The sequence below is a fragment of the Pipistrellus kuhlii genome, unplaced genomic scaffold (assembly GCF_014108245.1).
Source record: "Pipistrellus kuhlii isolate mPipKuh1 unplaced genomic scaffold, mPipKuh1.p scaffold_m20_p_23, whole genome shotgun sequence".
Taxonomy (NCBI): Eukaryota; Metazoa; Chordata; class Mammalia; order Chiroptera; family Vespertilionidae; genus Pipistrellus; species Pipistrellus kuhlii.
The window spans coordinates 7597911-7625289 of record NW_023425522.1 but is presented as its reverse complement, the minus strand read 5'-3'; the positions used below and the strand labels follow the sequence as shown (position 1 = coordinate 7625289).

Below are 27379 nucleotides of genomic sequence, written 5' to 3'. Positions count from 1 at the left end.
ATAATTGAGGAATGAGCTTTACATTTTATTTAAGTTTATTTCTTTTTTAAAAAAAATATATTTTGATTGCTTTTAGAGAGGAAGGGAGAGGGTGAGAGGAAATCATTCATTGGCTACCTCCTACACGCCCCCCACTGGGGATGAGTCCTGACCTGAGCGGGGAATTGGGAATTGAACCGTGACTTGCAGGCCCAGGGGTCTATGCTCCATTGAGCTATGCCGGCCAGGCTTAACCTCAGTTCTTTCAAGCTGAAAGTGAACTACCCACATGTGCTTCCTGGCTTTCACATTCAACAGCACAGCGTTAGAGCCCGGGCTGGCATCTATCTCTCTCTCTTTCCTCTTCTATCCTCTCCTGTCCTCACTTCCTTCTCTCTTTGGCTTTGCCTCCTGGTCCATCCCATCAGCCAGCCGCTTCCCTGTTGTCCCACCTCCTGGAACAAATCCTCAACTGGAGGTTAACTCAACTGCTCTGCTTTTCCTAAGTCCACACAGAGGCTGCTGAGCACTGCTGGGGGGAGGGGAGCCCGGCGACTTTGCTGGCTTGCATTCTTTCTCCTAGATAGTCACCCACTTCAATGGGACCTTTATCTGCCAGCACACATTATCCTCTTTTCTGTAATGACCCCCCCAGCCTTCTCCCCGATTCTGAAACCGCCCCTGCGCCCACCTGCTCCCTCACTCTCCGCAGGTGGTGCCACTTCCTATTCCACTGTAACACGAGCAGCTCCCAGACCACCTGACCACACATTTTACAAGGCCGGTTTTATCTGTCTTCAACCTGTCTCCTGGGCCTCCTTAGGATCCACATCGAGGCCTGTTTAAGTAGCCTTATCTTATAAACAACAGTAAAAAATCCCCAAGTCCCCTCAATCCCCTATCAGCTTCCTGCTATCACCATCTCTTTTTCCTGCCACTTGTTTTCACACTTCTCGAGAGGTGTCTACACTCACTATCTTCCACTTTCTCACCTCCCATTCACTCCGTGCCCCGAGGCAGTCTGGCTTCTGTCCTTACCACTCCTCGGGCAGGCCGGGCCGGGCAGGCCGCTGCTGGTCAAGGTCACCAATGGCTTCCTTGTAGTTTAATCCAAAGGACTCCTTTCAGATCTTATCTCGACCTTGAAAGCATGCGATACGCTCAGGTCACTGCTTCCCCGAACTTGCCTGCTGGTTTCTAGGACACCCGACTCTCCTGGACTCTCCTGTTTTTCCTCCTTCTATGTTGGCTCCTTGTAAGTTTTCTCGAAACTGCCACATTCCTCTCTTCTGGGGGACCCTGGGCTTCAGGTGAGGCTGGGTTCCAAGAACAGGCAGCTCCCGCTCCAGACACATTCCTTGCAGAAACACCTGGGAATCTGCTTTCTCACCCAGCAGCCATTGTTGTGTTTTGAACTCCAGCCTGAACCAGGGATCCTGCTGCTTAGCGCCTGGCCTGACAGCCTTTCGGGCCGTGTATTTATAACCCCCACTTTGAGGAGCTCTCACGACACTTGGACATCTGCTTTTTTCATTTGTCCCCTCAAAAGGTAGTATGCTTTCAGAACGGACATTGACAAATGAGAGGGCAATGGGCGAGTCTGCAGAGCAGTCAGAAAACAATGTCCTGGCCGAAATCTTTGAAAGAACCGGGAAACATTTAGCCTAGAACCGTGGTCAGCAAACTGCGGCTCTCGAGCCACATGCGGCTCTTTGGCCCCTGGAGTGTGGCTCTTCCACAAAATACCATGGCCTGGGCGAGTCTATTTTGAAGAGGTGGCATTAGAGGAAGTTTAAGTTTAAAAAATGTCAATCGTTGTACTGTTGACATTTGGCTCTGTTGACTAATGAGTTTGCAGACCACTGGCCTAGAAGACATCAAACTGAAAGATGATGGAGGGTTGATGTCAAACATTTGAAGAGGCAGAATGGTGGAGTTGGAATTGGACCAACTGAACCAGCGACAGGGAGGTAGGTGGGTTTGAATTTGGCGTAGACAGGCTCTACTGTGTCCCAGAATGTTCCAGGCCTTCAAGGCACAAGGTGAGAGAGTCCGGCTCACCTGGAACCACTAAAGATAGCGTAGGCCTATGTGACCACAAGCAAAGTGGAAAGCTTCCTCCCAAGGCCCCCCAGAAGGCCGCTGCCTAGGCTCAGAGGCCCCCTGCAGCTGCAGTCCAGGAGTACAGCCGAACCTGCCGAAGGGCCGCCCGCAGCTCTGCGGACAGAGCAGCAGAAGGAAGGCTGGGAGGGGCCTGGGTGACCGAGCGGGCTGGGTGGGGAGCGGGGCACTCTGATTTGCCTCTCTCAGTCCCCTCCTTGTCAGGGTCTTTTCCTGTGTTTTGGAGCGCTGTCAACAGCTTACGCGGTGGGCCACCAACAAAAAACTGCCCCTCTGAGCTCACTGCTGTGACTGAGCAGGATGTTGATGAGGGTGTTTGCTGTCACCTTACACCGGGTTCTGTGTAGGGGCCCTCCCCTCCAGGAGAAATTCCTGTCTGATTTTAGTACCAAGAATAGTTAGTTGTAATTCTCGTGAGTAATAGGTCTGTTTTTATCCCTGGGACACGGGGAACTGTGTAACTGACATGGTCTCCTTTTCACTTTGGCTGTTTGAGGGTGGAGGGGTGTGTGTGGGGGTGTGGGGAGCTTAGGGATAAATTTGTGGCTCACCCAGAGGAGGTGAACAGGCATTCAGGGTGCACTTTAGCTCTCTCCCCATCTCTACTTGGTCCTTCCTCTTGGCTTTTATTTTTTTCCTCTTAGCTTTCCCTCTTATTTTACTCCACAAAATCGAGAATATACAAGCAAGCGTAAATAAAAATCACCTCTAATCTCACTATCCAGTGTTAACCACAATTAACTGTCTTTGTATGCATATTAAAAACAAACAAACAACTGATAGTATACTGTGCAGCGTGCTTTGGACTATAGTGTTTTGTAATTTGCTTTTTTTTCATTTTATAATTTTTAAATTAAATTTACTTATCAGCTTTAAGTTCCCATAAGGATTTAGCAATTTAATAGTAAGAACTAACATTTTTACACTCACTTACTTATTATGTGCCTGGTTTTATGTATATGTACATGTACCTATATGTGAGTCTATTCATATAGATTATATAAATACAGCATGTATACATTTTATAAGCTATAATATTCATGTTAGCTCCTTTGATGCTCACAACTCTGTGAGGTAGACAATGTTGTACCCCCTTTTGAAAATGAGAAAAATAAGGGGCAGAAAGTTGCAAAACTTGCCAGCGGCACCCTCGCTCCTAACCGCTGTGCTGCCTAACGTGCCATTGGGATGTGTCAGTCCATGTGGTTAGACATCTCATTCTCCAATCCCTGTCTAATTGATGCTCTGTCTCCATGTTTAAGTTCCTCTGTAAGTCACCTGAAATCCTCTCAGCCATAGATCAGGCATAAGTAACCGGTGCCCAGTGGCAGTGGAACAAGAAGGCAAAGTTCATGGGTCACCCCAGAAAGAGGGTGGGCCCGGGCTGTCCTGAAAAGGACCGCATGTCGCTCCTTGGGCTGGGTGACATCCCAGGCCGGGAAGAGCTGGCTTGGGAGCTGTCTCTCAGGGAAAGCTGTTCTTCCGAGACCAAGCTGGGCCAGGCGAGCCTGAGGCCTCTTCTTAGAGTCTTGGAGTTTAGGAAAAAGCCAATACGACAAAGTGAGGCACTTAATGGAGCTCCCGCAGCAAGTCAGCTGCTGGGCCAGAAGCAGGACCCTGGGCTTTCCATCCAGTTCTATTACTTGTGACATAAAAGCAACAGAAATGGAGTCCCAGACTCCCAGCCCTGAGCATTCTGTCCCCAGAGCTCTTGGTGGCTGCTGCAAGGGTCAAAGGAGACTGTCAGATGCTGCCACTGTCCTCAGTCCTGTCGTTAAGACAGACAATGAGGTAAGGAGAGGCTGGGCAGCCCTGAGAAGGCCCCGTGAGACTACAACTGGGTGGGAATATCCACTTGACAAACGTGAGGAGAGGAAGAATTTGATGTTTACCAGTTGGGAGAGCTGGGCAAGTTTCCTCACCTCCGGAGACCTAGGTGTCTTCATTTGCAAAAAGGAATTCACGCCTGCTTTGCAAAGCTGCTGCGGGCTCCCATGAGCTAGAACAGGGGATGGCATCCTTCAGAACCCCAGCCCGGAGTCCTGTAAGCCTGCCTCAGGGGGCCTGGGCGGGCTGGCTCGCCCCAGCCTGAGACTCCGCAGACCTGGCTAGAGGGCCGCTGGCCCGTGCCCGGGTGCTGTCCTGCTTCTTTCCCCTTCAGTCTACTGCCCACCCTGGCTCCGCGGGCATGAAAGAAGCCCGGTGCCTGACCGATAGGCCCAACCTCACCGTGACAACTGTGTGTCCTTGGGAGGAAGTGCGTGTGTGCGTGTGTGTGTGTGTGTGTGGGGGGGGGGGGGCTGGTGCACAGGGGCAGGACCTCTCGCCAGACCCGGGGGAGGGGGGCTTCGGGCAGGAGGGGTGAGCAGGCAGAGGTCACACCCTCCTCTTCCTCATGACCCCAGGCTGTTTGCCCGCAGGGGCACGGAGCTGTACGCGGTGCCACCATGGCCATCAGGCTGGGTGAGAGGAAGGCTCGACCTCCGCGGGCGGCGGCGCAGCCAAGAAAGCAAACACAGATGTGTGTGGATGGGACCTGGAGGGAGAGGACCGTCCCCTCCCCCACCCCGCCCGCCGAGGAGGAGGAGGAGGAGGAGGAGGAGGAGGAGGAGGAGGAGAGGGGCTGGCGGAAACCTGCGAGGCTCCCGGGGCGGCCAGCGCGGGCCGGAGCGGGGCTGACAGCCCGCGTCCCACGCCGGCCCCTCCTCCCTCCCTCCGCGGGGCGCGCGCCGGCCCGGGCCCCCCTCCCCTCCGCTCCGCTCCTCCCCGGGGTTTCCCCGGGCGCTCCTCTAGCTTTCTCTTTGTCTCCGCTTTCCTTCCTCGGACTCTCCGGCTCCCACCCGCGGGCGCTCTCGCTCCCTCCGCGACCCCGGCCGGTTCCCTTGAACTTTCTTCTTTCCCGGGGCGAAAACTTTGCTCCCGAGCGGGCGGCCGCCCGGCTTCGTTATTGGCCGGCGCCCCGCCCGGCGGCTCCGCCCCCCGCCCCCTCCGCCCCCCGCTCCCCCCGCCGCTCCCCTCCGCCCCCTCCGCCCCCCGCTCCCCGCTCCCCGCGCAGCGGCGGCCGCTGCGGAGCCCCCGGAGGCGCGCGTGCGGCGGTGAGTGCTCGCCGGCAGCGGAGTGCGCGCCGGGCGCGGGCTGGGCGGCACTCGGTCGGCGGCGGCAGCGGCAGCGGCAGCGGCGGCCGCGGCTTCACCCGAACGGGAGCGGCGGCGGCGGCGGCCGCGCCGGGCATGGAGCTGGGCAGCCCGCGCTGAGGCAGGACGCGCCCGCCAGCGGCGAGGGAGAGGAGCCTCTCGCGGCCCGGCGTGCGGGCTCCCGGCCGGTGCCCGGCAAACTTTCCTTTCTCTTTTGCCCGTTCCAGAGGTAACGTCCCGAACGCGGAGTCTCCGGCGGCGGGGACGCGATCCGGGGCAGCGGAGGGGGCCCCCTGGACTGCGGGAGGAAGGAAGGAGCGCGCGGGTCCTGCGGGGCTGGGGCCCCCCTTCCCCGCGCTCTCCTGCGCCCAAGACTTTTGGGGTGTTCGGCGGGCAGGCTGGCTGCGAGCGGGCAGGCGGGCGCGGGCATGCCCCTCGGGCGGCGTGGAGGCGGCGGCCGGGAAGCCTGGCTTTTGCCCGCGGCCCCGCTGCGCCGCTGGGCGGGGGAGAAGCGCGGGCGATGCTGGCTTGGGGCGGGGGGTCCCTCAAACCCGGACTCGCCTTCCTCTGCGAGGCGGGCGGTCTGCCGCGGCGGGGTGGGTGCCGGGGAAGCCGGGGGGCGTTAGTCCGCACCCCGGCTCTCCGCCCCGCGCTGGGTGGGTAGAGGGCGCGGGCGGGCAGGCTGAGCGCAGCTCCCCTCTCTCCGCAGGCGCCTTCGGCGGCGGGCGGACCGGCTCCTCGGCGCGGCGCGGCGGGCGGACCCTCTCCGGCGGCGGGCGGACCCTCTCCGGCGGCGGGGCCGGGCAGGCTGGCCGCGGCATGATGCGCGCCGCGTGGGGGGCGCTGGCGGCGCTGGCGGCCGTGGCGTGCCTGGCGGGCGCGGCGCGCGGCGGGCCCGGGCCGGGGCTCAGCGCGTTCGCGGGCCAGGCGGCGCCGCCCGACCCCTGCTCGGACGAGCACGGCCACCCGCGCCGCTGCATCCCGGACTTCGTGAACGCCGCCTTCGGCAAGGAGGTGCGCGTGTCCAGCACCTGCGGCCGGCCGCCCGCGCGCTACTGCGTGCTGAGCGAGCGCGGCGAGGAGCGGCTGCGCGCCTGCCACCTCTGCAACGCGTCCGACCCGCGCAGGGCTCACCCGCCCGCCTTCCTCACCGACCTCCACAACCCGCACAACCTCACGTGCTGGCAGTCCGAGACCTACCCGCAGTTCCCGCACAACGTCACGCTCACGCTGTCGCTGGGCAAGAAGTTCGAGGTGACCTACGTGAGCCTGCAGTTCTGCTCGCCGCGGCCCGAGTCCATGGCCATCTTCAAGTCCATGGACTACGGGCGCACGTGGGTGCCCTTCCAGTTCTACTCCACGCAGTGCCGCCGGATGTATAACCGGCCGCCGCGCGCGCCCATCGCCAAGCAGAACGAGCAGGAGGCCGTGTGCACCGACTCGCACACCGACATGCGGCCGCTGCAGGGCGGCCTCATCGCCTTCAGCACGCTGGACGGGCGGCCCTCGGCGCACGACTTCGACAACTCGCCGGTGCTGCAGGACTGGGTCACGGCCACCGACATCCGCGTGGCCTTCAGCCGCCTGCACACGTTCGGCGACGAGAACGAGGACGACCCGGAGCTGGCGCGCGACTCGTACTTCTACGCCGTGTCCGACCTGCAGGTGGGCGGCCGCTGCAAGTGCAACGGCCACGCGGCCCGCTGCGTGCGCGACCGCGACGACGGCGGCCTGGTGTGCGACTGCCGGCACCACACGGCGGGGCCCGAGTGCGACCGCTGCAAGCCCTTCCACTACGACCGGCCCTGGCAGCGCGCCACGGCCCGCGAGGCCAACGAGTGCGTGGGTGAGTGCGGCGCCGCGTGGCTGGGGGGTGCGGGATGCGGGCGGCAGGGGGTGGGGGGGGACGGGCGGGGGCGCGGGGCGGCTGTTCGGGGGGCCTCGCACCCCGGGGCGCCGCGGCTGCACGGAGGATCCTCCGCTGCGGTGGTGCCGCCCAGGATGGAGGGAGGTGCGTTCCGGGATACGGGATGCGGTGAAGCCGGAGGGCAGAGCTCAGGACCGCGCGCTCCCCGTGGCGCTGGCCCTGGACTCTCTCCGGTTTGCGACCGACCGGTGCGCTCTGCAAAGCCAAGAAGCACGGGAAATGTTGCAGGGAGAGGGAGCGTTTTGCAGAAAATGTTCCTCTAACCTGGGATCCACATGCAAACATGCATTGCCTTCCCCTCAGCTGGGGGGACCGTCCTGTCTTAGGGCTGAAACTGGGCGCAGTGGGGGATCCCGCCCGCTGGCCTGGTTCCCTGGGGGTTCCAGCCCCACAACCATAAATCCCCTGGGGAGATGGCAGAGGGGTTTATTTGCAGTGTGGGGCCAGTTCAGTACCCGGCGAATATCCATTCCTGCGCCCTCCATTTATGTTTTATGGTTTGAATTTTTTTCCTCCTCTTTTGGACAGCATGCTTGTGTTAGCAAAATGATGATGTGATGGAAGTTAATTACTTATCTACAGATTACAAAGGAGAGTTCATTAATTATTTTAAACTAATTCAATTCTGGTTCCAAAAAAAAAGGGAGCACAACAGATGTGTTAGTGTCAGAATCGGGTGAAATTAAATAGTTTTGAATTAACGAAGGATCCAGATTCTCACTTTTTAATGGGGTTTCAGTTCCTGAAAGAGAAAACTGACAAAACCGTCGCGCTGGCGAATAGATTTTGTTAGAAATGAGACTAAAGGGGGGAGGGGTTATATTCTATTTCTGAATTTTGCAACTTTGTTGCTATAGAAACTCGGACGATTTCTGGGGGCGGTGGGAGGAGGGGGCAGGTAGTAAGACATGACTCTTCCAGTATGAGATGTAGATTTCATTATATTTTAAGGAAAATGATTTAGGTTGTAAAGGGCCATTTGGTGTGCATCTTTTGTGAACGTATAGATTTTTCCTTTGCCTCTCTCCCCCCCTCCTCCCCCTTCCCGAACAGCCAGTGTGAGTCTCTTCGGTTGCTTCACCCTCTGAAGCACATTGCAAAGTTCGCTGGTCCCCACGCACACACGTTTGGAGGTCTGGTTCTGATTAATTGTGTCATGTTGTTGTCGAATAGTTTGTGCCTCATGACTGCGGATGCAGACTTTTGAGCAATCCAGAAGAAAACATGTCTCGGAGCGCTGGGTGGGCACTGAGGCCCGGGAAGGCCTCCTGGTCTGCAGGGGCTGGGCCTCCTGTTGCATGGCGAACCCTCCATTTTTGCACTCGCTGTGTGGGGATTTTGCAGACCTAATTGTTCTCCCCTCTCCTTGGAGAGATGGAACCGGTGGCCGGTTTGAAGAGAGTCTTTTCAGCATTCTGCAATAGTGAGATAGTTACACCCGGGCATTCGTGGTCTTTGAGAATAAAATGCCTTTGATCTGCTCGAGTTCTTCAGAAATATTGGTTTTTCCCATCTCTTCCCCGCCCCCCCCCTTCCCCTTTCCTCTTTTCTTTTCTTCCTTTTGTGCGTAAAAGCCCTGTATTGACATTCCAAGGGCCTCCCAGGGTTTTGCTATCAGTGTTAGTTTGTATGTGCATATGAAAGATACCTTTGAATTGTCACCGGCAGGGTCTTAATTGGACAAATGCTAGTGAATGCGTGGAGGCAAATAAGCTGGCTGTTGTGGTGACATTTTACTGGTTTGAAGATTTGTCTACTTAGTGCAGATTTGTTCAGATTCATCAGCCACCTCTCCCTCTCCCAGTCACTTTGGATGTGGGGACAGAACCCACATTTGCTGCAACAATAGTCCTGCACTTGAAATAACCTCTGGAGCTTAGGATTTTGTCTTTTGACGACAGCACTAACTAGGCACAAATTGGATTGACAGTTTTTTTTTAAGCCAAATTGAGCAATCAACATATTCACTAATGTAATTAGTAAAGCCTTTTTGCTGAAAAAGTTTAATTAGGCCTAATAAGCACATGATCTACATGACAAATAATCAGCTAACAATATTTTCAGGGTTTTTTTTTTTTTTTTACCGAAGTTATTTTAATTCTCACTTAGTTAAAGTATCTTTAAATCTATTAAAGCAAAGCCTATTCAGCTATGTCAAAGTTTCTTACCGTTTCCTTTTTGAGTAGATATTCTGATATCTTATAGATACAGACGGGGGGGGGGGGGGGGGCGCGCGAAGAGTCGGGGTGAAGTTCCCATAAAGTCTTAATTGAAGTCTTAGTGGTTTTTCCATCCTCCTGTGAAAGAGAAAGCCAGCAGAGACAATTTAAAAGTGATTTACAATTAAAGGTCGAGCTTTTTATGAAAAGGCCCCGCCGCGGAGAGATGTGAATGAATTAGTATTTGACAGGTGATCTGAGACACTACAGGGCACTGTGCTAGGGAAAAGCCTTAATAAACCCTTCAAACACTAACTTTTGTACAATCAGCGGCTCAGAATTTTTTTTCTCCTCTCGCTCTCTCTCCAACATAATCCCATCTTGTGAATTTCACACTGCTGACCTACATTCAAGCTCTCGGATTATTTACAACTAAGGCAAATCGAAGATGTATTAATCTGTTTTTCATTCCCAAAATCAGTCTCGATAAAAACATTGTTACCTTGCTGTTCTGTCTTTGCCTTGATAACGTGAGACATGATGAAGAAGAGACCCCAAAGGCACCCTTCCCCAGGTGATTCCCCCCCGCCCCCCCAAACCTCTAAAAAAACAAAACACTTTTGGTGTTATTTCTCTACATGGTTCTGCTGGATAGGGCCACAGTCCTTCTCGAAGAAATGCATGTGTCCTGTAGGTTTCCGTTGGCCAAGCTTTCTTTTCCGCATTGTTTCAAGGTTGAGTTCTCTATGGAGTCCACGGGAACTTTTGTAAAACTCCATTTTATTTTAAATGCCATTTTGGGTTTCTTCCGGAAAAACACACGCCCTCCAAACAATATGAAAGACAAGGCTGTGTCTAACGTTACAGAGCCTCGACAGCTCTCCATGGAATAGCTAAAGACTCTCTTCCGCCCATATGTATCAGCAGTGTTCACATGCTTTTCTACACATGTGCGTTTACATTCATGGTGTCAAGAAGCATCCATGCATGGTGTGTGTGTGTGTGTGTGTGTGTGTGTGTGTGTTGGGGGGGGGGGAGAGTGTACATTCAAGGGGAAATGCAGGAACAGTTTTAAACCACCTGGGTTGCTAGGCCCTTTTTTTTCTCCCTCCCTGTTTTTTTTTTTTTCTTCTTCTTTCAAAAAGAGCATCTGAAGACCATATTGTGTTTCATAAATTATTGGCATCAGTTTTAATCAGCGTCCCCCTGACGTCGGAGCTGTGTTAGCGTTTAGGGCCTGACGAAGCACGCTGTTTAATCTCGCTGTGGGGATGTCAGCGGGAACCCCTGCCTGGCCTGTGACAGGGCGAGCTTGTGAAAACCCGTTTTTCGACTCCCTCTCTCCGGCTTTGCGTGGCCCAGCTGAAACCCAAAACCCACACAAAAGACATCTCTGCAAGAGGAGCACCAGGCTGGGCCGGCCTCCTCCCGTCATGGGTACCTGCAACCTAATGCTCGTAATTGTTTAAACATGGCTCTGGGAGGGAGGTTTTCATGCCGTAAGTGGCTCCAGGGTTTGGGCCTACCAGCATCCTCGGCTGGAAGGGAGGCCTGTCCTGGCGGCGTTGCCGGGAGAGTCCAATGCCCCGCAAAGGATGCTGGCAACATCGGAAGGCTAACGCTACCTGCTGCCTGGTCCGGAGGCTGGCACACAGCTGCACATCAGTGAATGGGTACGGACTATAATTATCGTCATTGTGAGGATGAACTCTTGAGAGCTTATGTTTTTTGCACTCATTCATGGAATCGTTTTGTCATTGTGAGTAGGCCAGTGGTCGGCAAGCCGCAGCTCGAGAGCCACATGCGGCTCTTTGGCCCCTGGAGTGTAGCTCTTCCACAAAATACCACTGCCTGGGTGATTCTGTTTTAAAAAATATATATTTTATTGATTTTTTTTACAGAGAAGAAGGGAGAAGGGATAGAGAGTTAGAAACATCAATGAGAGAGAATCATCGATCAGCTGCCTCTTGCACAGTCCCTACTGGGGATGTGCCCACAACCAAGGCACATGCCCTTGACGGGAATCGAACCTGGGTTTTTTCAGTCCGCAGGCTAATGCTCTATCCACTGAGCCAAACCAGCTTCGGCATGGGTGAGTCTACTTTGAAGAAGTGGCGCTAGAAGAAGTTTAAGTTTAAAAAATGTGGCTCTCCAAAGAAATGTCAATTGTTGTCCTGTTGATATTTGGCTCTGCTGACTGATGAGTTTGCCGACCACTGGACCATGCTAATAAGAGGCACTATTATTGCTTTCATTTCACAGGTGAGGAAACCATAGCCAAGACATTAAACCGTTTGCCCGAAGGCTACCAGCTGGTAGTACTGCATATACCTGGGAGAGGGTGGAGGTGAAACTCCAGGCTGATGTTTATGCTTTGAAAGCATCCTCAGTGTTGCCTCCCCAGAGAATGGGTGGCTGGCTGGCGGGGGGATGGCAGGCACACATCCACGTACAGGAGAAAAGTCGACACAACTTTTCTTGCTAGAACTGCACATGGATCCCGTGTTAGAGTATGTAATATTATTATAATATTTATGGTGATTACTCATGCTTAATATGAAGTTATATACAAGAAGCTGTCCTTTACTTTAGCCGTCAGGCCTAGTGGGGGCTGGAGTGAGGGATGTCAGTGAAGAGGGTTTCAATGCTTCCTTGTGGGTGTTCAGCATCCATCCATCCATCTCTTGATCTCAGAGATGCTGGAACAGAGCTCATAACCAGAAATCCTCTTTAAGAAGGCCTTCTCCTGTCTCACTAATGCTTGGATTCCCTTTGCTTCTCTGGGGCATATTGAAAAAAATAAAATAAAATCGAGGCAGCGGTTAGGAAGTGTCATGGCACATCCTGGTCCCAGCGCGGTGCTGGCCGGTGCAGCGCCCGGTGTCAGCAGCACAGGCCTGCCATTGATCTCCGCCGGCCGCTGGCACTGGCGTGAGGGTCCTGCTGGGTCCTCAGTGCCTGGTGGGCAGGGCGGCTGCTCCCTGTGTCTCCGGAGAAGGGGACAGCTTCGTGTCACAGGGTCCCCTCGTGGGACTGGTCTCTGCCTTTCCAGGCTCTCCTGGGGCCCCGCCCAGCCTTCTCTCCGACCGCCTCCTCCCGTAGAAAAATGAGATCCTCGGAAAAGTATTTGAGGCTTTAGGTCCAGAGAAAATATTGGAAAGGCAGTGGGTTGAAATTCAGACGTTCCCTGGAAGGAATCCCCCTCATTTTCTGCTCACAGCTGGTATCGATATTTCCTTCTTGAGATGAGTTGTGCTTTTCATTAAGTCGATTTTTTGTCCTGGGATTAAACCAACATTGTATTCTTAATAGACTTTCATGTTTACACTTCAAAAGTCCACGGGGCTGGTATTCGTGTTATCTTGATGGCTTCTATAGTTTCTGCTGTGCACGCCGGCCTCACCAGAATGAATGGCTCACCGGGGAGCCGAGTTAGAAAACAGCCTTATCTGTCCGCATACGAGTGTGGCTAGCGTGTGGGGCAGGGTTTCTCTCTTCCTTTTAGACGTGGTAACCGCGCCAGGGGTTTGTGCAGCGCCTTACATGGGGGGTGGGGAGGGGGGTAGGGGGGCTGAGGGACCGCTCAGGATCTGAGCCTGATGCTTGCAGAGCGGCCCAGAGTGTTTGCCTGTGGCCTGCTGGGGCCCCGCAGAGCGCAGAATGCCCGTTCACGGTGGTTGTCGGGTTGCATCCTGAAAACAGCCTGCAAACCCCTCCTGAATGCCAGGCCCCGTACCGGGGGCTTCACACGGGCTTTGTTTTGGGGCCTCAGGCCGCCACGAGGAGGGGAAGCTTTTCCAAAACAGATGTCCCTGCCACCCACGGGCAGTTTTTACCCAAACCGAACCAAGTGTGGACAGGCGTGCGGGGCACACCCTGGCTCCTTCAGGGACGCCGTTGCACACACAGAGTGGGGCGGGTGTGTGTGTGTGTGTGTGTGTGTGTGTGTGTGTGTAATGAGCAGGGCTTGCTCTGAAGGCCCGTCTCCCTAACAGCCGAGCCCTGTTGTAATCGGCTCCGAGGCACGGCGTTTGGGAATAGCGCCTGAGACAAGGGAGCTGCCGAGGACCGTCCTCCTGACACAGGCCTCTCTGCCTCGGTGCTGACGGCTGGCCTGAGGTTTGACTTTGTGGGGCACACACAGCACAGTGAATTCTGTATGGCATCCCCATAGTCTTATTTCAAGAGGTGGCTCCATCGTCAACTCAGCATTAAGTTTTTCTCTGCCTTGGGGACCTTGTGTAATTTATGTGGTTCCCTGTGCCCCATTCCAGTCGCCAGCCCTTTGCCTGTGGAGATAACGCTGCCTCCCCACGCCCAGCTGCCCGGAGACCTGCGCTGGGCAGGCGCTCAGCCCTGGCTGCCGTATTTTGGGCCAGTTCTGCCCTCTGACAGGGAAGGGACTGTGGCCCTGAGACGGTGAGATGGGAAGGCCTTTCCTCTGCATGGACATTTTCGTGGGGATGTTGCTGGCGCGCAGAGAACCCCGGGGGCACCTCTGAGGGCCCGTGTGCAGGAGCGCGGCCAAGGAGTGGAGAAGGGTGCTCTGCCCTCTCCTGGGTGGGGGTCGTCCCTAGGGGTCGCTGGTCCTCCTGCCCCTGGGATGTGGCGGTGCGTTTACCAGGAGGAAAGGGAGTCTCTGTCCCTGTGGGAGCCTTCCAGGCTGTTCGAGGGGTGGCTTTCCAGCGATCAAAGAAAACATGTGGGTGAGAACCTTGACAGGTAGAAAGTAACCAACACCCGGGTTCATTGTATCCATTGTAACCAGTGAGTCTCCCCAGCTGGGCTAGTGTCTGGGAGAAGATGCCGGACTCTCTCTAAAGAAAACGTGTGGGTGAGAACCTTGAAAAGGTAGAAAGTAACCAACACCCCGGTTCATTGTATCCATTGTAACCAGTGAGTCTCCCCAGCTCGGCTAGTGCCTGGGAGAAGATGCGGGACTCTCCCTGAGGACCGTTTGAGAGTAGCCCAGGTGAGGTGCTGGCCTCTTCAGATGGAGACCCACCATGTCCCCTCCTTGTGGTGCTCCATCCCCCCTCCGCTCCCCCAGGCCTTTTCTGCCCACAGATGAGAGGTTATTGGTTGTCATGTCCAATTTGTACACGTTCTAGAGGCTCCACACCTGAGTTAGATAATCTGTAAGACCACAGGGATGTTTGAAGGGGCTGGATCTGAATAACGGAGTCCTAGGCAACAAGGAAACGAGACATCGTTTAGTTCCCAGGGGCCTATCCTATATGCTGCGCTATGTCCCGTATTTGAGATCCCAAAGTGAGCCCTGGCCAGTGTGGCGCACCAACACGTCACCAGCGTGGTGCTGGGTCAGGGCAAATGCCCGGGTTGCAGGCTCAGTCCCCAGTAGGAAGCAGCTGATGGATGCTTCTCTCTCTTCCTTTCTCTCTAAAATCAGTAAAAACATATTAAAAAAAAAAAAAACGTGTGCAAAGTGATGGACACCTCCTGCCTGCCTGAGGACTGGTGCCAGCGTTGGGAGTGGCGTGGGGAGTCCATAGCAAGTCCACCCCCACTTCCCAACTCTGGGACCAAGACAGACGCTGCTGACCCATCCCAGCCCCCTTCTCTGCGGAGTCCAGAAATGGCCTTAGGCCACTGGAGTCCGCCTCGGATAACGCCCCAGCAGCCATTCCTGCTGATTCAGCATCTGCCTCAGCGATGAGAACCAGGTGCCCTTGTCACTCTCAGAAGACACTACCTCCACACACATCCACTCCCCCGCCCCCCCCCCCCCTCACCCCAGCTGCAGACGCGGAGGTACCTGCAAGAGGGTGTTTCTGGGGCCGGCCGTGGTCAGGCGGTCCGCTGGCTCTGGAAGGCATGCAAAGCAGTGAGAAGGGGCTGCCCTCCCCGCAGGGGGAATACCTGGGAAGTTGTACTAACTGACAACATGGGAGGGTCCCCAAAGTGAGGAGGTTTGCCAAATGCCTGGGACGCGGGGGAGGGGGTGAAGGTCCCGAGGCGGGTACCCGATTTGGCTCCTGGGTTTCACGTGTTCCTCCTGCTTTTGCCCTGTCCTGGTGGTTCCGTTTGCTCCCGTGCTGTCTAGAGACCACGGTTCCCTGAAAAGGGCCGTCTTCCTGGGGTGCAGCTCTGTGGGTGCCAGGCAGCGGGGGATTGCTCCAGGGCACCCGCATTCTGAGACAAGCTCACCAGGGCCCCACCATGTGGGGGAAGTCACATCCCCGCCAGGGTCACAGCTCGCGGGGCCCTGCCCAGGTTGGGGTGTAATAGTCCCACCTCAGAAGCTGGGCCCTTGACCCCCATCCATCCACCTCTGCGTGGCCTTGAGCAAGAGGGCCCGACGCAGGCCACTCCGCCCCGCAGCTCTGCTGACCCTCGGGCCGCGCAGAGAGCGCTGAACAATAGCAGCCCGGAGCCCGGCATGAGAAAGGAAACACATTGTGTTTACAAGATACGGGATCTGGCACCCGAAACATGGAAGTACCTTTGGGCCGGGCGCCCCAGGGCCGGGCTGCTCGGGGTCCTGCAGCCAGCTTGTTTCCTCTGCCCGCAGCCAGGCCTCCGAGGTGGGCAGGCGGATGGCAGCCAGCTCTCTCTTCCCAGCCCCAGCCCAGCCTCCCGCCTGGCTCGGGCCCCAGAGGACCACGGTGAGAAAGTGCTGGGCCTGCCCAGCTGCCACGAGGGAGGAAATTGCTTCTCACTCCAACCCACAGGAATCGAGCCGCCTCGCACCACATCTGCTGGCAGATTTGCCGTCCCGATACCCAGAAGTGCTAGGGAAGAAGGGCCGGAGCATTCCCCTGAAGTTCTCACCCTGGTTATTGTTGGAACCGGGCTCCGACAGCTGTTTTTATTGTTGTTGTCGTTTTTTGTGTTTTGTTTTGTTTTGTTAAAATAAAAAATCTCTGCAGAAGGATAGGACCCAGTGAAAGTGGAAAGCAAGTACGGCTTCTTCTGATCCTTAGGAAATAGTCCTAAAGTCCAGAGCAGAGTATTTTACTTAATAACTAGAGGCCTGATGCTTGAAAATTCATGCACTGGAGGGGGGTCCCTCAGCTGGGTCTGCCCCCTCTCACAGTCTGGGGCCACTCAGGGGCAGGAGGCGACACGGTGATCAGGGGAAATGTGGTGCCCTCATCACACCTCTGCTGCTGCCTCTGCCAGCAGCACAAGCTTGGCCAGCCCTGGTTACCTGAGCTTTGGGCAGCCCTAGGTGGCAGGGCAGCTGCTATTTGAGGCTTGCCTGTGCCTCAGGCCAGCCCCGGGGGTTGGGGGACTGAGGGGCTGAGGGGACCGCCATCTTGTGGCTGTGGGTGCCGCCATCTTTGAGGCTGGGGCAGTCAATTAGCATATTCCCTCATTGGCTGTGGGTGCCTTCATATTTGCGATGGTGTGAGGGTCAATTAGCATATTCCCTCTTTATTAGCTCCAGGATGTATAAAATGTCAAGAGGTATGTGCTAGGGGTTATGGTTGAGAGCTCATCTCCAGCTTCAGGCTGCCTCGGGGCAAATCCCCCTCAGGGCATTGGGAGTGTGAGCCTGTGAGCGCCCTCAGGCCCACTGGGCCTCCCCTGGCTTAGGGCCTCCCCTGGCTTAGTGTCTGGGGGCTGTGCTCAGGACCAAGCTATGAGGCTGATGGGGAGAGAGGAGCCCTTTCATTCTGCTAGGTCGGGGCCGCCTTCCTACGGACACCAAAGGCCAGGCGCTTACCTTCAGCATTGGGCTTTTATCAGCATCCATTGCTGCAGCTCTTACCGTCGCCACACTCTGTTCTCATCACTTCTTCCCTCACAATGGCGTTCTGAGGCGGGTTTTATTATCATTAAGTAAACTTATTCCTTCTTTCCATTTCCATCCTTCCTTCCTCCCTATCTTCACCATGATTTTCTTCCATTTATCTTTTCTTTCTTTTTTTTTTTTTTTTGAGAGAGAGTGGGAGGGAGGGGGAGGAGAGAAAGAGAGAGAGAGAGTGAGAGAGAGAGGAGTTAGAGGAGAGCGAGGCATCAATGTGAGAGACACATAGATTGATTGCCTGGTTGCCTCCCACACATGCCCCGACTGGGGGCAGGGATTGGACCTGCAACCCAGGTACGAACCTCTTGACCCTCTGTGCACAGGTCGGTGCTCTAACCACTGAGCACACTAGCCAGGACAGGTGAACACTTTTTATTGAAGTATTATATACATACAGAAAAGCACATGAATCATAAATTAGCTCAAAGACATTGCACTGTGTGACCATGTCTACATAACTAGCACCAACATCGAGAACATGCCAGCATATCCCATGTACCAAGAGGTCATGGGTTCAATTCCCAGTCAAGGTGCATGCCCAGTTTTCAGGCTTGGTCCTCAGTAGGGAGCATGCAGGAGGCAGCTGATGGATGTTTCTCTCTCATTGATGATCTCTCTCCTTCTCCCTTTCTTTCTCTCTAAAAATAAATAAAAACATTTTTTTTTAAAAAGAACATTCTCTGTGTCCCCTTCCAGTCACCACACCCCTGCCCACTACACATTAGGATTGACTGTTTTTGAACTTTATATAAATTGAATGTATGCTTTTTAAAAAATATATATATTTTATTGATTTTTTTCACAGAGAGGAAAGGAGACGGAGATGGATAGAGAGCTAGAAACATCGATGCCAGAGAAACATCGAGCAACTGCCTCCTGCACATCCCCCATGGGGGATGTGCCCACAACCAAGGTACATGCCCTTGACCGGAATCGAACCTGGGACCCTTGAGTCCACAAGCCGACGCTCTGTCCACTGAGCCAAACCGGTTAGTCCAGTGGTCGGCAAACTCATTAGTCAGCAGAGCCAAATATCAACAGTACAACGATTGAAATTTCTTTTGAGAGCCACATTTTTTAAACTTACACTTCTTCTAAAGCCACTTCTTCACCTTGGACTCGCCCAGGTCGTGGCATTTTGTGGAAGAGCCACACTCAAGGGGCCAAAGAGCTGCACGTGGCTCCCGAGCTGCAGTTTGCTGGCCATGGGGTCAGGGCAGCAGCTCTTCCTCTTGAATGATGTATTGCCCACCCCCTCTGTTCCATTGGGGTCCCATCCAAAGACTGCTCGGGCTCTGATTGGGGGCCTCATTTGGGCCTGCCCTCCAAGACTTCTGGGAATTTCTCCACCTCACTCACCAGCTCCTCCATGCGGGAAGACATGGAACCTAAGCCGTCCTTGCCCTCTGGCATGTCAGCCAGCCCTCTCTCTTCACATCTCATCTGCGTAACTGGCTCCGTCATCCAGAGATAAAATATTTTCATAAGGCCCCTTGTGCCCTTCCCAATCACGCCCCACCCCATGGTACCACCATATTGACTTCTATCACCAACGTTTCGTTTTGCTGGCTCTTGAACTTCATACATGTCCATGAAATCACAGTGTTTGTTCTCTTCAATACCTGGCTTCTTTTGCCCAGTGTCATTCTCTTATAAAGAGTTTTAGGCATAACTTACCCTATAATCCTTTTTAGTTTGAGGGAGAATCTCACCTTTTTTTTTGGGGGGGGGGGCTGGTCCTCCTGCTTGTTCTGTCTGCTGGCCTTTCCTCACAGTGAATGATTTTCCTGGTGTGTTTCGTACTGTCTGCCTGCGAGCTTATCTTTATTGGCGGTTTTGTGTAAATCCCACTGGTCTTAGTTCTGGAAACGTTTCTGCTGAGTGATTTTGCCCGATATCCTAGAGTTATCATTGGCTTGGGACTGATTTTTCCCCGTTGAATTATCCTGGAAATTCCTGTATCAAAAGGGGACTGTGTGCCTTTTGCCTCTGATCTCTGGCAGGTTTCCATTCCGTGTTCCCACTGGAGACTTTTTCTCCCTTTGCTTGAGAGTGTCCCTGTCTCCTCAGGTTGATGGACAAAGACTTTTGATGTCTTTTTTACTCCAGGGACATTCCGAAGGTCCAGGCTCGTTCGTCGCCTGGATTACTGCGAACTGGTCTCCCTGCCTCTACCTCCTGTCTCCCCCCGCACCCCCCCTCCATGTTCTTACCAGTAGTTCCTCTGCTCAGGTGTCTGAATGGATGGCTTCCTCAGCTCCTCTGAGTCTTCAATCCGTTGTCATTTCTCGGTGCAGCCTGCCCTGACCATCCTGTTTAATACCCTCAAACAATTTCCTTATCTGTGCCTGCAGCGTCCGTTTCTTCCTCCCACCCTCATGCACAATCTCACCCTTCTGGTCACACCTTCATCTTGCTCTATTTTCTACCCCACTTAACCCCTTCTAACATACTATTTAATTTACGTATTTATTATGTTTATTAACTGTCTTTCCTTCCTCCCACTTGTTGCCTCCTGGTGCTTGCCAGAATATAAATTGATGTGAAGGCAGGAACTGATCCTTGTCTGTTTTGTTGACAGGGGGCTGGCATGGCATTAGGCTCTCATTTCTAACTCCTGAGAGAACCAAGGCCTCAATTCATGTGTGTGTGTAGGTACTAAACCCAAGCCCATCGCCATGAAGGCCTATCTTCAAGTCTAATAACCAATAGTATATCCTTTGCCTCCCTCCCTCCCTCCCTCCCTCCCTCCCCACTCATCATACCCCATGATCACCGTGCCTCCTGCTTCTTCTAATCCTTTGGCTTTCAGATTCTTATTTCCTCTAACACCCAGGGATTTCCTTTCTTTTTTCTGGTGAGATCTGCTCCACATTAAGTATTTTTGAAATTGCATTTCATCTAGTATTTTGAGATGTGTGCAGAGGTAGCAGTTCTGCATGAGCTCAGTCCACTCCGCTGCCAGCACTCACGTTGCATATTTTAACCCTTCGTGCGTCTGGCACGGTGACAGAGGGTGTGAAGGTAAAGATTTCCATTTCTCTCATCACATACTTAGCCAGTTACTCAGTGACAGTTATTGAAAAAAAAAATTATTCTCACTGATTTGAGGTGCCACGTTTCTTAAACGCTTACGTATTGTGTAAACTTGGACCTGTTTTCTGGATTTTCCATTTTGTTTTACCCTGATCTGCCTGTATTCCTGTCATTTCCTATCTGTCTGGATAGTGCATTTTAAAATCTGGTGGGTTCAGTATTCACTCCTTTATCCTTTTTTACTTATTCCCATTGCTATTTTTATTTATTTATACAGAAATGTTAGATGCATTTGTCATGCTTCCTTATTCATTGGTGATTTATGGCAGTATTGTTACAATAAACTTGGTGATCATTGATAACCTTACACTTTTACAATTGTAACAGTATCAATACAACTGTTGTACTTAATGATTTGATTACTTAAATGTCTCCATTAGGGTTGCTAGGATATCAAAAGGGAAGGCTCTGTAAGTCTGGATAAAATCACAAATTGCGTGTTTCTCTCTGGTTCTTCCAGATGAATTTTAAAAAGTCTTTTTGAGTATAATTGAAATTCAATAAATGGCACATATTTAAAGAGTGTTCTTTGGTAAGTTTGATATATGCATGTGTCACTACCACACTAATGGTAAAGAACATACCCATCGGCCTCAAATATTTCTAAAAGCTCCTTGGCAATTCCTTCTCCGTTACTTGCTGAAGGGAATAAAGCAAACTTGTGACAGCGACCTCTCATTCTGCAGTTCACCCGAAGAGCCAAACCCCTGAGCTCGTTAACACATTTGACGACCTCTGGCCCCTTTTCACCATTATACTTTCTATCCCTTTATATTAGTTTGCCTTTTCTAGATTTTTTTAATACAAATTTTTACCTATGTATTTCTAGTTGGGGCTGTTACAGATACAGCAGCTGTGATCGTTCTTTATACCTTTTGCTTGGCCATATGCTTTCATGTCTCTTGGGTGAATACCTAGGAGAGGAATGACTGGTGATATGGTAGGTGGACGTTTAACTTGTAAAGAAACCGTCGGCCGAAACCGTTTGGCTCAGTGGATAGAGCGTCGGTCTGCGGACTGAAAGGTCCTGGGTTCGATTCCTGCCAAGGGCATGTACATTGGTCGCGGGCACATCCCCGGTAGGGGTTGTGCAAGAGGCAGCTGGTCAATGTTTCTCTCTCATCGACGTTTCTAGCTCTCTGTCTCTCTCCCTTCCTCTCTGTAAAATATCAATAAAATATGTTAAAAAAAAAAAAGAAAGAAAGAAACCGTCGAACTTATTCCAGATATGCTGTCAGAAGCTAATTTTACTCACTGGCAGCACCTAAAGGAGAAGGGGATTCACATCTGAAGCTCTGTATCCTGCCCTGGCCGGTGTTGCTCAGTGGTTGAGTGCTGACCCTATGAGCCAAGGGTCCCTGGTTTGGTTCCTGGTCAGGACACATGCTCTCGTTGTGGGCTCGATCCCCAGTAGGGAGTGTGTAGGAGGCAGCTGATCAGTGTTTCTCTCGCATTGATGTTTCTATCTCTCTACCTCTCTTTCTAAAAAATCAATAAAAACATATTTAAATGATGTCAAGGGAAATGCAGAAACTGGAGGAGGTGAAGGAACTGCACGGAGAAAGCAGAGCCTCCCAGTCCATGGGAGACCCGCAGCCGGGAGCTGCCTGGGCAGGACGGGAAGCTTCCTACCGTTGACCCACTTGCTGTCTTTCTTAATTTATACAAGAGCTTTATTTATTTGTTTATTTATTTTTTAAATATACATTTTATTGATTTTTTTATAGAGAAGAAGGGAGAGATAGCTAGAAACGTCAATGAGAGAGAAACATCGACCAGCTGCCTCTTGCACACCCCCTACTGGGGATGTGCCCGCAACCAATGTACATGCCCTTGGCCAGAATCGAACCTGGGACCTTTCAGTCCACAGACTGACGCTCTACCACTGAGCCAAACCGGTTTCGGCAAGAGCTTTATTTATTTTTAAAAAATATATATTTTATTGATTTTTTTACAGAGAGGAAGAGAGAGGGATAGAGAGCTAGAAACATCGATGAGAGAGAAACATCGACCAGCTACCTCCTGCACACCCCCCAATGGGGATGTGCCCACAACCAATGCACATGCCTTGACCGGAATTGAACCTGGGACCTTTCAGTCCGCAGACCAATGCTCGATCCAATGGGCCAAACCGGTTTCGGCAAAGTGCTTTATTTCTTTGTGTCAAATAAACAGATCCAGTTCTGGAGGATTTGAGTTTCCCAGAGACAGTACATTTACACACAGGACAAACCCAAATGTCCACACTCACAAAATCCACCTCCTGCGGGATGGACCGCCAGACCAGAGATTGCGCCTGAGACGTCTTGGATGGTCTCGCAGGCATTCCTCAACCCTTCTGAGTGAGACCTCGGTCAGGCCTTGAATCTGGCCTCCCAGGTACACACCAGAATTGACACTACTTTTCTGACAACCCTATGTCCCAAACAGGAATAGAAACACTAATTGAAGTGACTCTAGGCGCTGGCCTACTCACCCCCCTTCCCACATGCTGACCAGGGCACATTCAGGTGGCCGTTCCACTTCCCTGCTGAGGCCGGCCAGGCGGCCGCCCCCATGGTGAGCACCGAGGCAGAGTCTCCCGGAAACAGATTGGCCGTCCCATGGAGGCCGATGCGTAAGCCCTGGACGAGCTGCTGCTGCCGACTACTCGGCCAAGTGTCCACACCAGGCCGAGAGGGAGTCCCATTAGGAGAATCCCAAATCTGAGTCGTCACATTTGTGAATGAGCTCAGGGGTTTGCCTCTTAGGGTGTGATCTGCAGAATGAGAGGTCGCTGTGACAAGTTCGTTTTGTTTCCTTCAGCGAGTAAAGGAGACAGTGGACACACATCCAAAGCCCTGTCTCGCCTAAGGGAAGGTCAGCCATTGCTTATGTACACTGTTCAGTCCATTACACGTGGATTTCTCCTTTGCGGTTTTCCTTTGCGGTTGGCTGTACTTACCCAGTTGCGTTCCTGTCAAGCTCATACTGTTTACAGTCGCAGCGGCAAAATAACCGTGCTGCTTTTTAATTTTTAGCAAGAATGACATTTAGTAATAACATTTAGTACTGCCTATACGTTGAGGCCCTTGTCACATCTAACAGAACTGTTATCCGAAATGGTTGTACCACTTTATATTCCTATAAGCAGTGTGGGCCAAGCATGTCAGACTCAAAGGCTAACACGGGCCAAATAAACAAGATTTAAAGTGGGCCGCAAAAAAATAAAAGCTTCAATTTTCATAGAAACGTGGGTTTATTTTGATAGAGACATGCTGAATACAAAGGGTTGAAATAAGTGAGTCGTCGTTAACATAAAATAATAAAACATTTTAATAAAAAAATAACATTTTTTCTTGAACACTGACTTACCAGACACTGAATAACTGCCCAAATTAATAAGCGTAATGCAAATAAACCTATTTTTCTTGTTCTCCGAAAGCGAAATATTTCCTGTTGCGCACGCCATACAAGTCAGTCCAAGACTAATGACATAGCAATCTGCTGCTAAAATATTTCCTGCCAGTATTAGTGGAGGGAAATGGTGTGCCTGTGCATAAGGCGTGTAAGGGAAATGAATGCAACATGATTATAGTAATTAGTCATTAGCGAACCTTGTAGTTTATTATTAATAATTATGTATAACAGGATATTGTAAAAATTAAGTTACAAAATTTTTATTAGAATGTTTCTTACATTCCGTTACATTGGCTGGGCCGCAAAAGTATCCATTGTGAGCCGCATGCTGCCCGCGGGCTGTGAGTTTGACATGCTTGGTGTAGAAGAATTCCAGTTTCTCCAGTTCTAGCTGCTCATCAGCATTTCATATGTGCTGTTAGCAGGTCAATTACACATAAATTTCTTTTTAGTCATTCCAACAGGTATGTGGCAGATAGTTTTACAACGTTAAGTGTTACAGTCAAGAGAATTTGTCCTCGAAACATATATTTGGTTATTAATACTTCAATTTATATAAAGTAAATGTCATATGACATCTAGAAACATCGAACATTTTCAGTTATTTATGTGTTTTATACCTTTTTGTAGAGTATGTAAATTTCTTTGTATTGCTATCACACTTAAAGGTTTTATTTCTGTGTATTTATAATTTTTATTACTATTACAAAAGGGATTTTTTTTCCTTCTCATTTTATTTTCTAACTGGCTATTGCTGACATGTAAGAAAGCTATTGATTTTTATATAAGCATTAGGAGCCCAGTGCATGAATTGGTGCACCTTGAAAGGAACTGTGGGCTGTGAGGCTGTGGTAGTCACAGGGGCATGTCTCGGCCCATCCTCCATGCCCCTGCCTGGCCCTTTTATCATGCTCCCTGCCCCCCCCCCCCCATCCCCTGTCTGCCGGCAGCCCTGCTCCTGCTATCACCACTCCCATGTACTGATGGTGCCAGCCCTGCTGGCACCTGCTAACAGCACAGAGCGATTGGGGCCCAGGCCAGCAGTGATTGTGAGTGGCAGGTGCTACCCCAATCCACTCCTCAGGAGCAGGGGGAGGTGGAGAACCCCTCAGGGGCTATCAAGGCTGGCAGTCACTGCTCACACCCGCTGATGGTGCTGAGTGTTTGGGACCAGTGCCAGCTGTAGATGTGAGCACCAGGCGGGACCATGGCACGCAGGAGCAAAGAATTTTTAGAAACCACCAGAGGCTCGCCCAATGACAGCAACTGGCACCCTGCCTTGGTCTGGTGCTCCTGCTCACCTGCTCCACCATCCCACCGCGGCCAACACCCGCTATTTTCCACACGTGCCCCCTGGTGGTCAGTGCACATCAAAACGACCAATTGTTTGATTGATTGGTTGTTCCAGTTGTTCTGCTGTTTGGTCTATTTGCATATTAGTCTTTTATTATATAGGATTTTGTAACCCTCAACTTAACTGAACTCTTTAAATTAGTTCTCATAGTGTTTCAGTTAATTCTCTTCTCTTGGACTTTTTTCGTGTTCAGCTATAATCTCACAAATCATGAATATTTTAGTTCTTCTTTACCAATACCTGCATTTTTGTTTTTCTTGCCTTATTGCATTGGCTAGAACTTCAAAGTTATGATATATAGTAATGGAAAGATAAGTCTTTGGATTGATCCTAACATGAGTGGGAATGTTCTAGAGTCTCATCATTAAGTTTGTTGTTTGTTACTAGTTTCAGATCGATAATCCTTATTGTGCTAAATGGAGTGGCCTTTATTAATGGGTGGCTTGCTTCTTTTTGTTGTTATATGTGGAATGTTGATCCTTTGGATATCAGTCAGAATGATCAGACAATAAATACTTCTGCTTCGACTATTAACACAATGAATTATATTAATAGACTTTCTAAATTCTTTAACAGCTTTATTGAAATATAACTCACATACCATACAACTCACCCATTTAAGGTGTACAATTCAGTGGTTTTGGTATGTTTAGACTGTTACAACCATCACTGAAATTAATCTCAGAACATTTACTTTCAGTTGTTATAGATTTACCTATTGTGGATGTTTCATGTGGCCTTGAATACAATATGTGGCCTTGTGTGGTGGACTTCTTTCGGTTAGCTTAATGTCTTCAGGGTTCCATCCGTGTCTTGGCATGTGTTAGTACTGCATTCTTTGTATGGCTGAATAATACTCCATTGTATAAATATGCCACATTTATTTATTTATTCATTAATTGATGGACATTTTTGGCTATTATGAACAATGCTCCTGTGAACATTGATGTACAGGTTTTTGTATGGATATGTGTTTTAATTTCTCTTGAATTTATATTTAGGAGAGGAATTGTTGGGTCATATGATACCTCTTTTTAACCTTTTGAGGAGCTGGAAGGCTGTTTTCCAAAGCAGTTGCACCACTTGCATTCCCACTTAGGAAGATTCCAGTCTCTGCACATTCTCATCAATACTTATTCTTTGTATTTTTTATTATAGCCATTCTGGTAGGTGTGAAGGGATATCTCATTGCGGTTTTTGTGAATTTCCAAGTCTGAGCTATCCTAGCATTCTTGGTATACACTCTACTTGGTGATACATTGTTTTTTGCCCATATTTTATTTTTGACTTTTATGTCTGCTCCAAAGTGAGATTTCTCTTTATATTGTTTTTTGTATCAGAGCTATTCTAATATAACGGAATGAAGTGAGAACTTTCCATGCTTTTGTGTGCTCTGGAATAATTTAAGTAGCATGAACAATATTTGCTCCTTGAAGACTTGTTAGAATTAGCCCACCTGGGCCCTGGGCCATTGTTGGAAGTAGTTATTTGATAACCATTTCAACTTCTTGCATGCTTGTATGTTTACTCAGGAATTTTCACTGCTTTTTGAGTCAAATCTGGTGATTTCTTTTCCAAGAAAATAATCATTTACCCAGGTTTTCATTTTTAAGCATAGTTGCATAGAGTAATCACTAAAAATAGTTTTTTTAAATTTCCATATGTGGCTCTATTACCTTTCTAATTTCTAATAGTGGATATTTATTCTCACTCTCTCTTTGCATAAGTTTATTGTTTCCTTGACATTTCAGAAGTGATGCTAATCACATCGGATAATATCTATTGGCCGGGCTCTGTGTGCAGTCTAATTTTTAAAGTCATTACAACTCTGTGAATTGAGGACTATTCTCATCTTACAGGTGGTTGAGAAATTGAGAAGTGTAACTTGCCTGAGGTCACACAGCTACAAAGCTCAGCACCGTAATTCAAATAAGACCTTTCTGCTCTCAGAACTAGTTAGGCTGCCACTTATTTTTGAATGTCTTATTGTTTTTAATTGTCTAAGTTATGTTTATTAATTTCTCATTTAGGATTTTGTGATCCTCCCAGTAGTTTTAGTTGAATGCTAAGTTCAAATAATATTGTTCTCTTATGTCTGTTTAGCAGTAAAGCCGTTTAATGTAATGACTTTTTCTTCCTTGAGTTGCTTTGACCTCTTCCCATTAGTCTTTATTTGCTCTGCTCTCACTGTCACGGTTTTACAGTGACTATATCATAGTCGTTTTGATATTCTTCTTGCTCCTGGAGTTACTTATGAATTGGATTTTTAAAAAATCCTCACTAAAGGAGTGAGGATATTTTTTCCATTGATTTTTCAGAGAGAGTGGAAGGGAAATGGAAGAGAAAGGAAAGGAGAGGAAAAGGGAGGGGTGAGAGGGGAGGGGAGAGGAGAGGAGAGGGAGAGAAATATCAACATGAGGAAGACACATGGACTGG

At 50.8% G+C, this 27379-nt stretch overlaps 1 protein-coding gene across 1 annotated transcript in view; it reads left to right on the top strand.

Annotated features, from left to right (window-relative positions):
• The first annotated feature begins 5329 nt into the window (after positions 1–5329).
• NTN1 (netrin 1) overlaps positions 5330–27379 on the top strand; it is a 181676-nt gene continuing 159626 nt past the window's right edge. The window contains exons 1-3 of the mRNA XM_036452200.2: positions 5330–5463; positions 5944–5983; positions 6030–7080. Coding sequence (XP_036308093.1) covers positions 6054–7080 — 1027 coding nt within the window. The 5' untranslated portion in view covers positions 5330–5463; positions 5944–5983; positions 6030–6053. The remainder of the gene's footprint in view (positions 5464–5943; positions 5984–6029; positions 7081–27379) is intronic.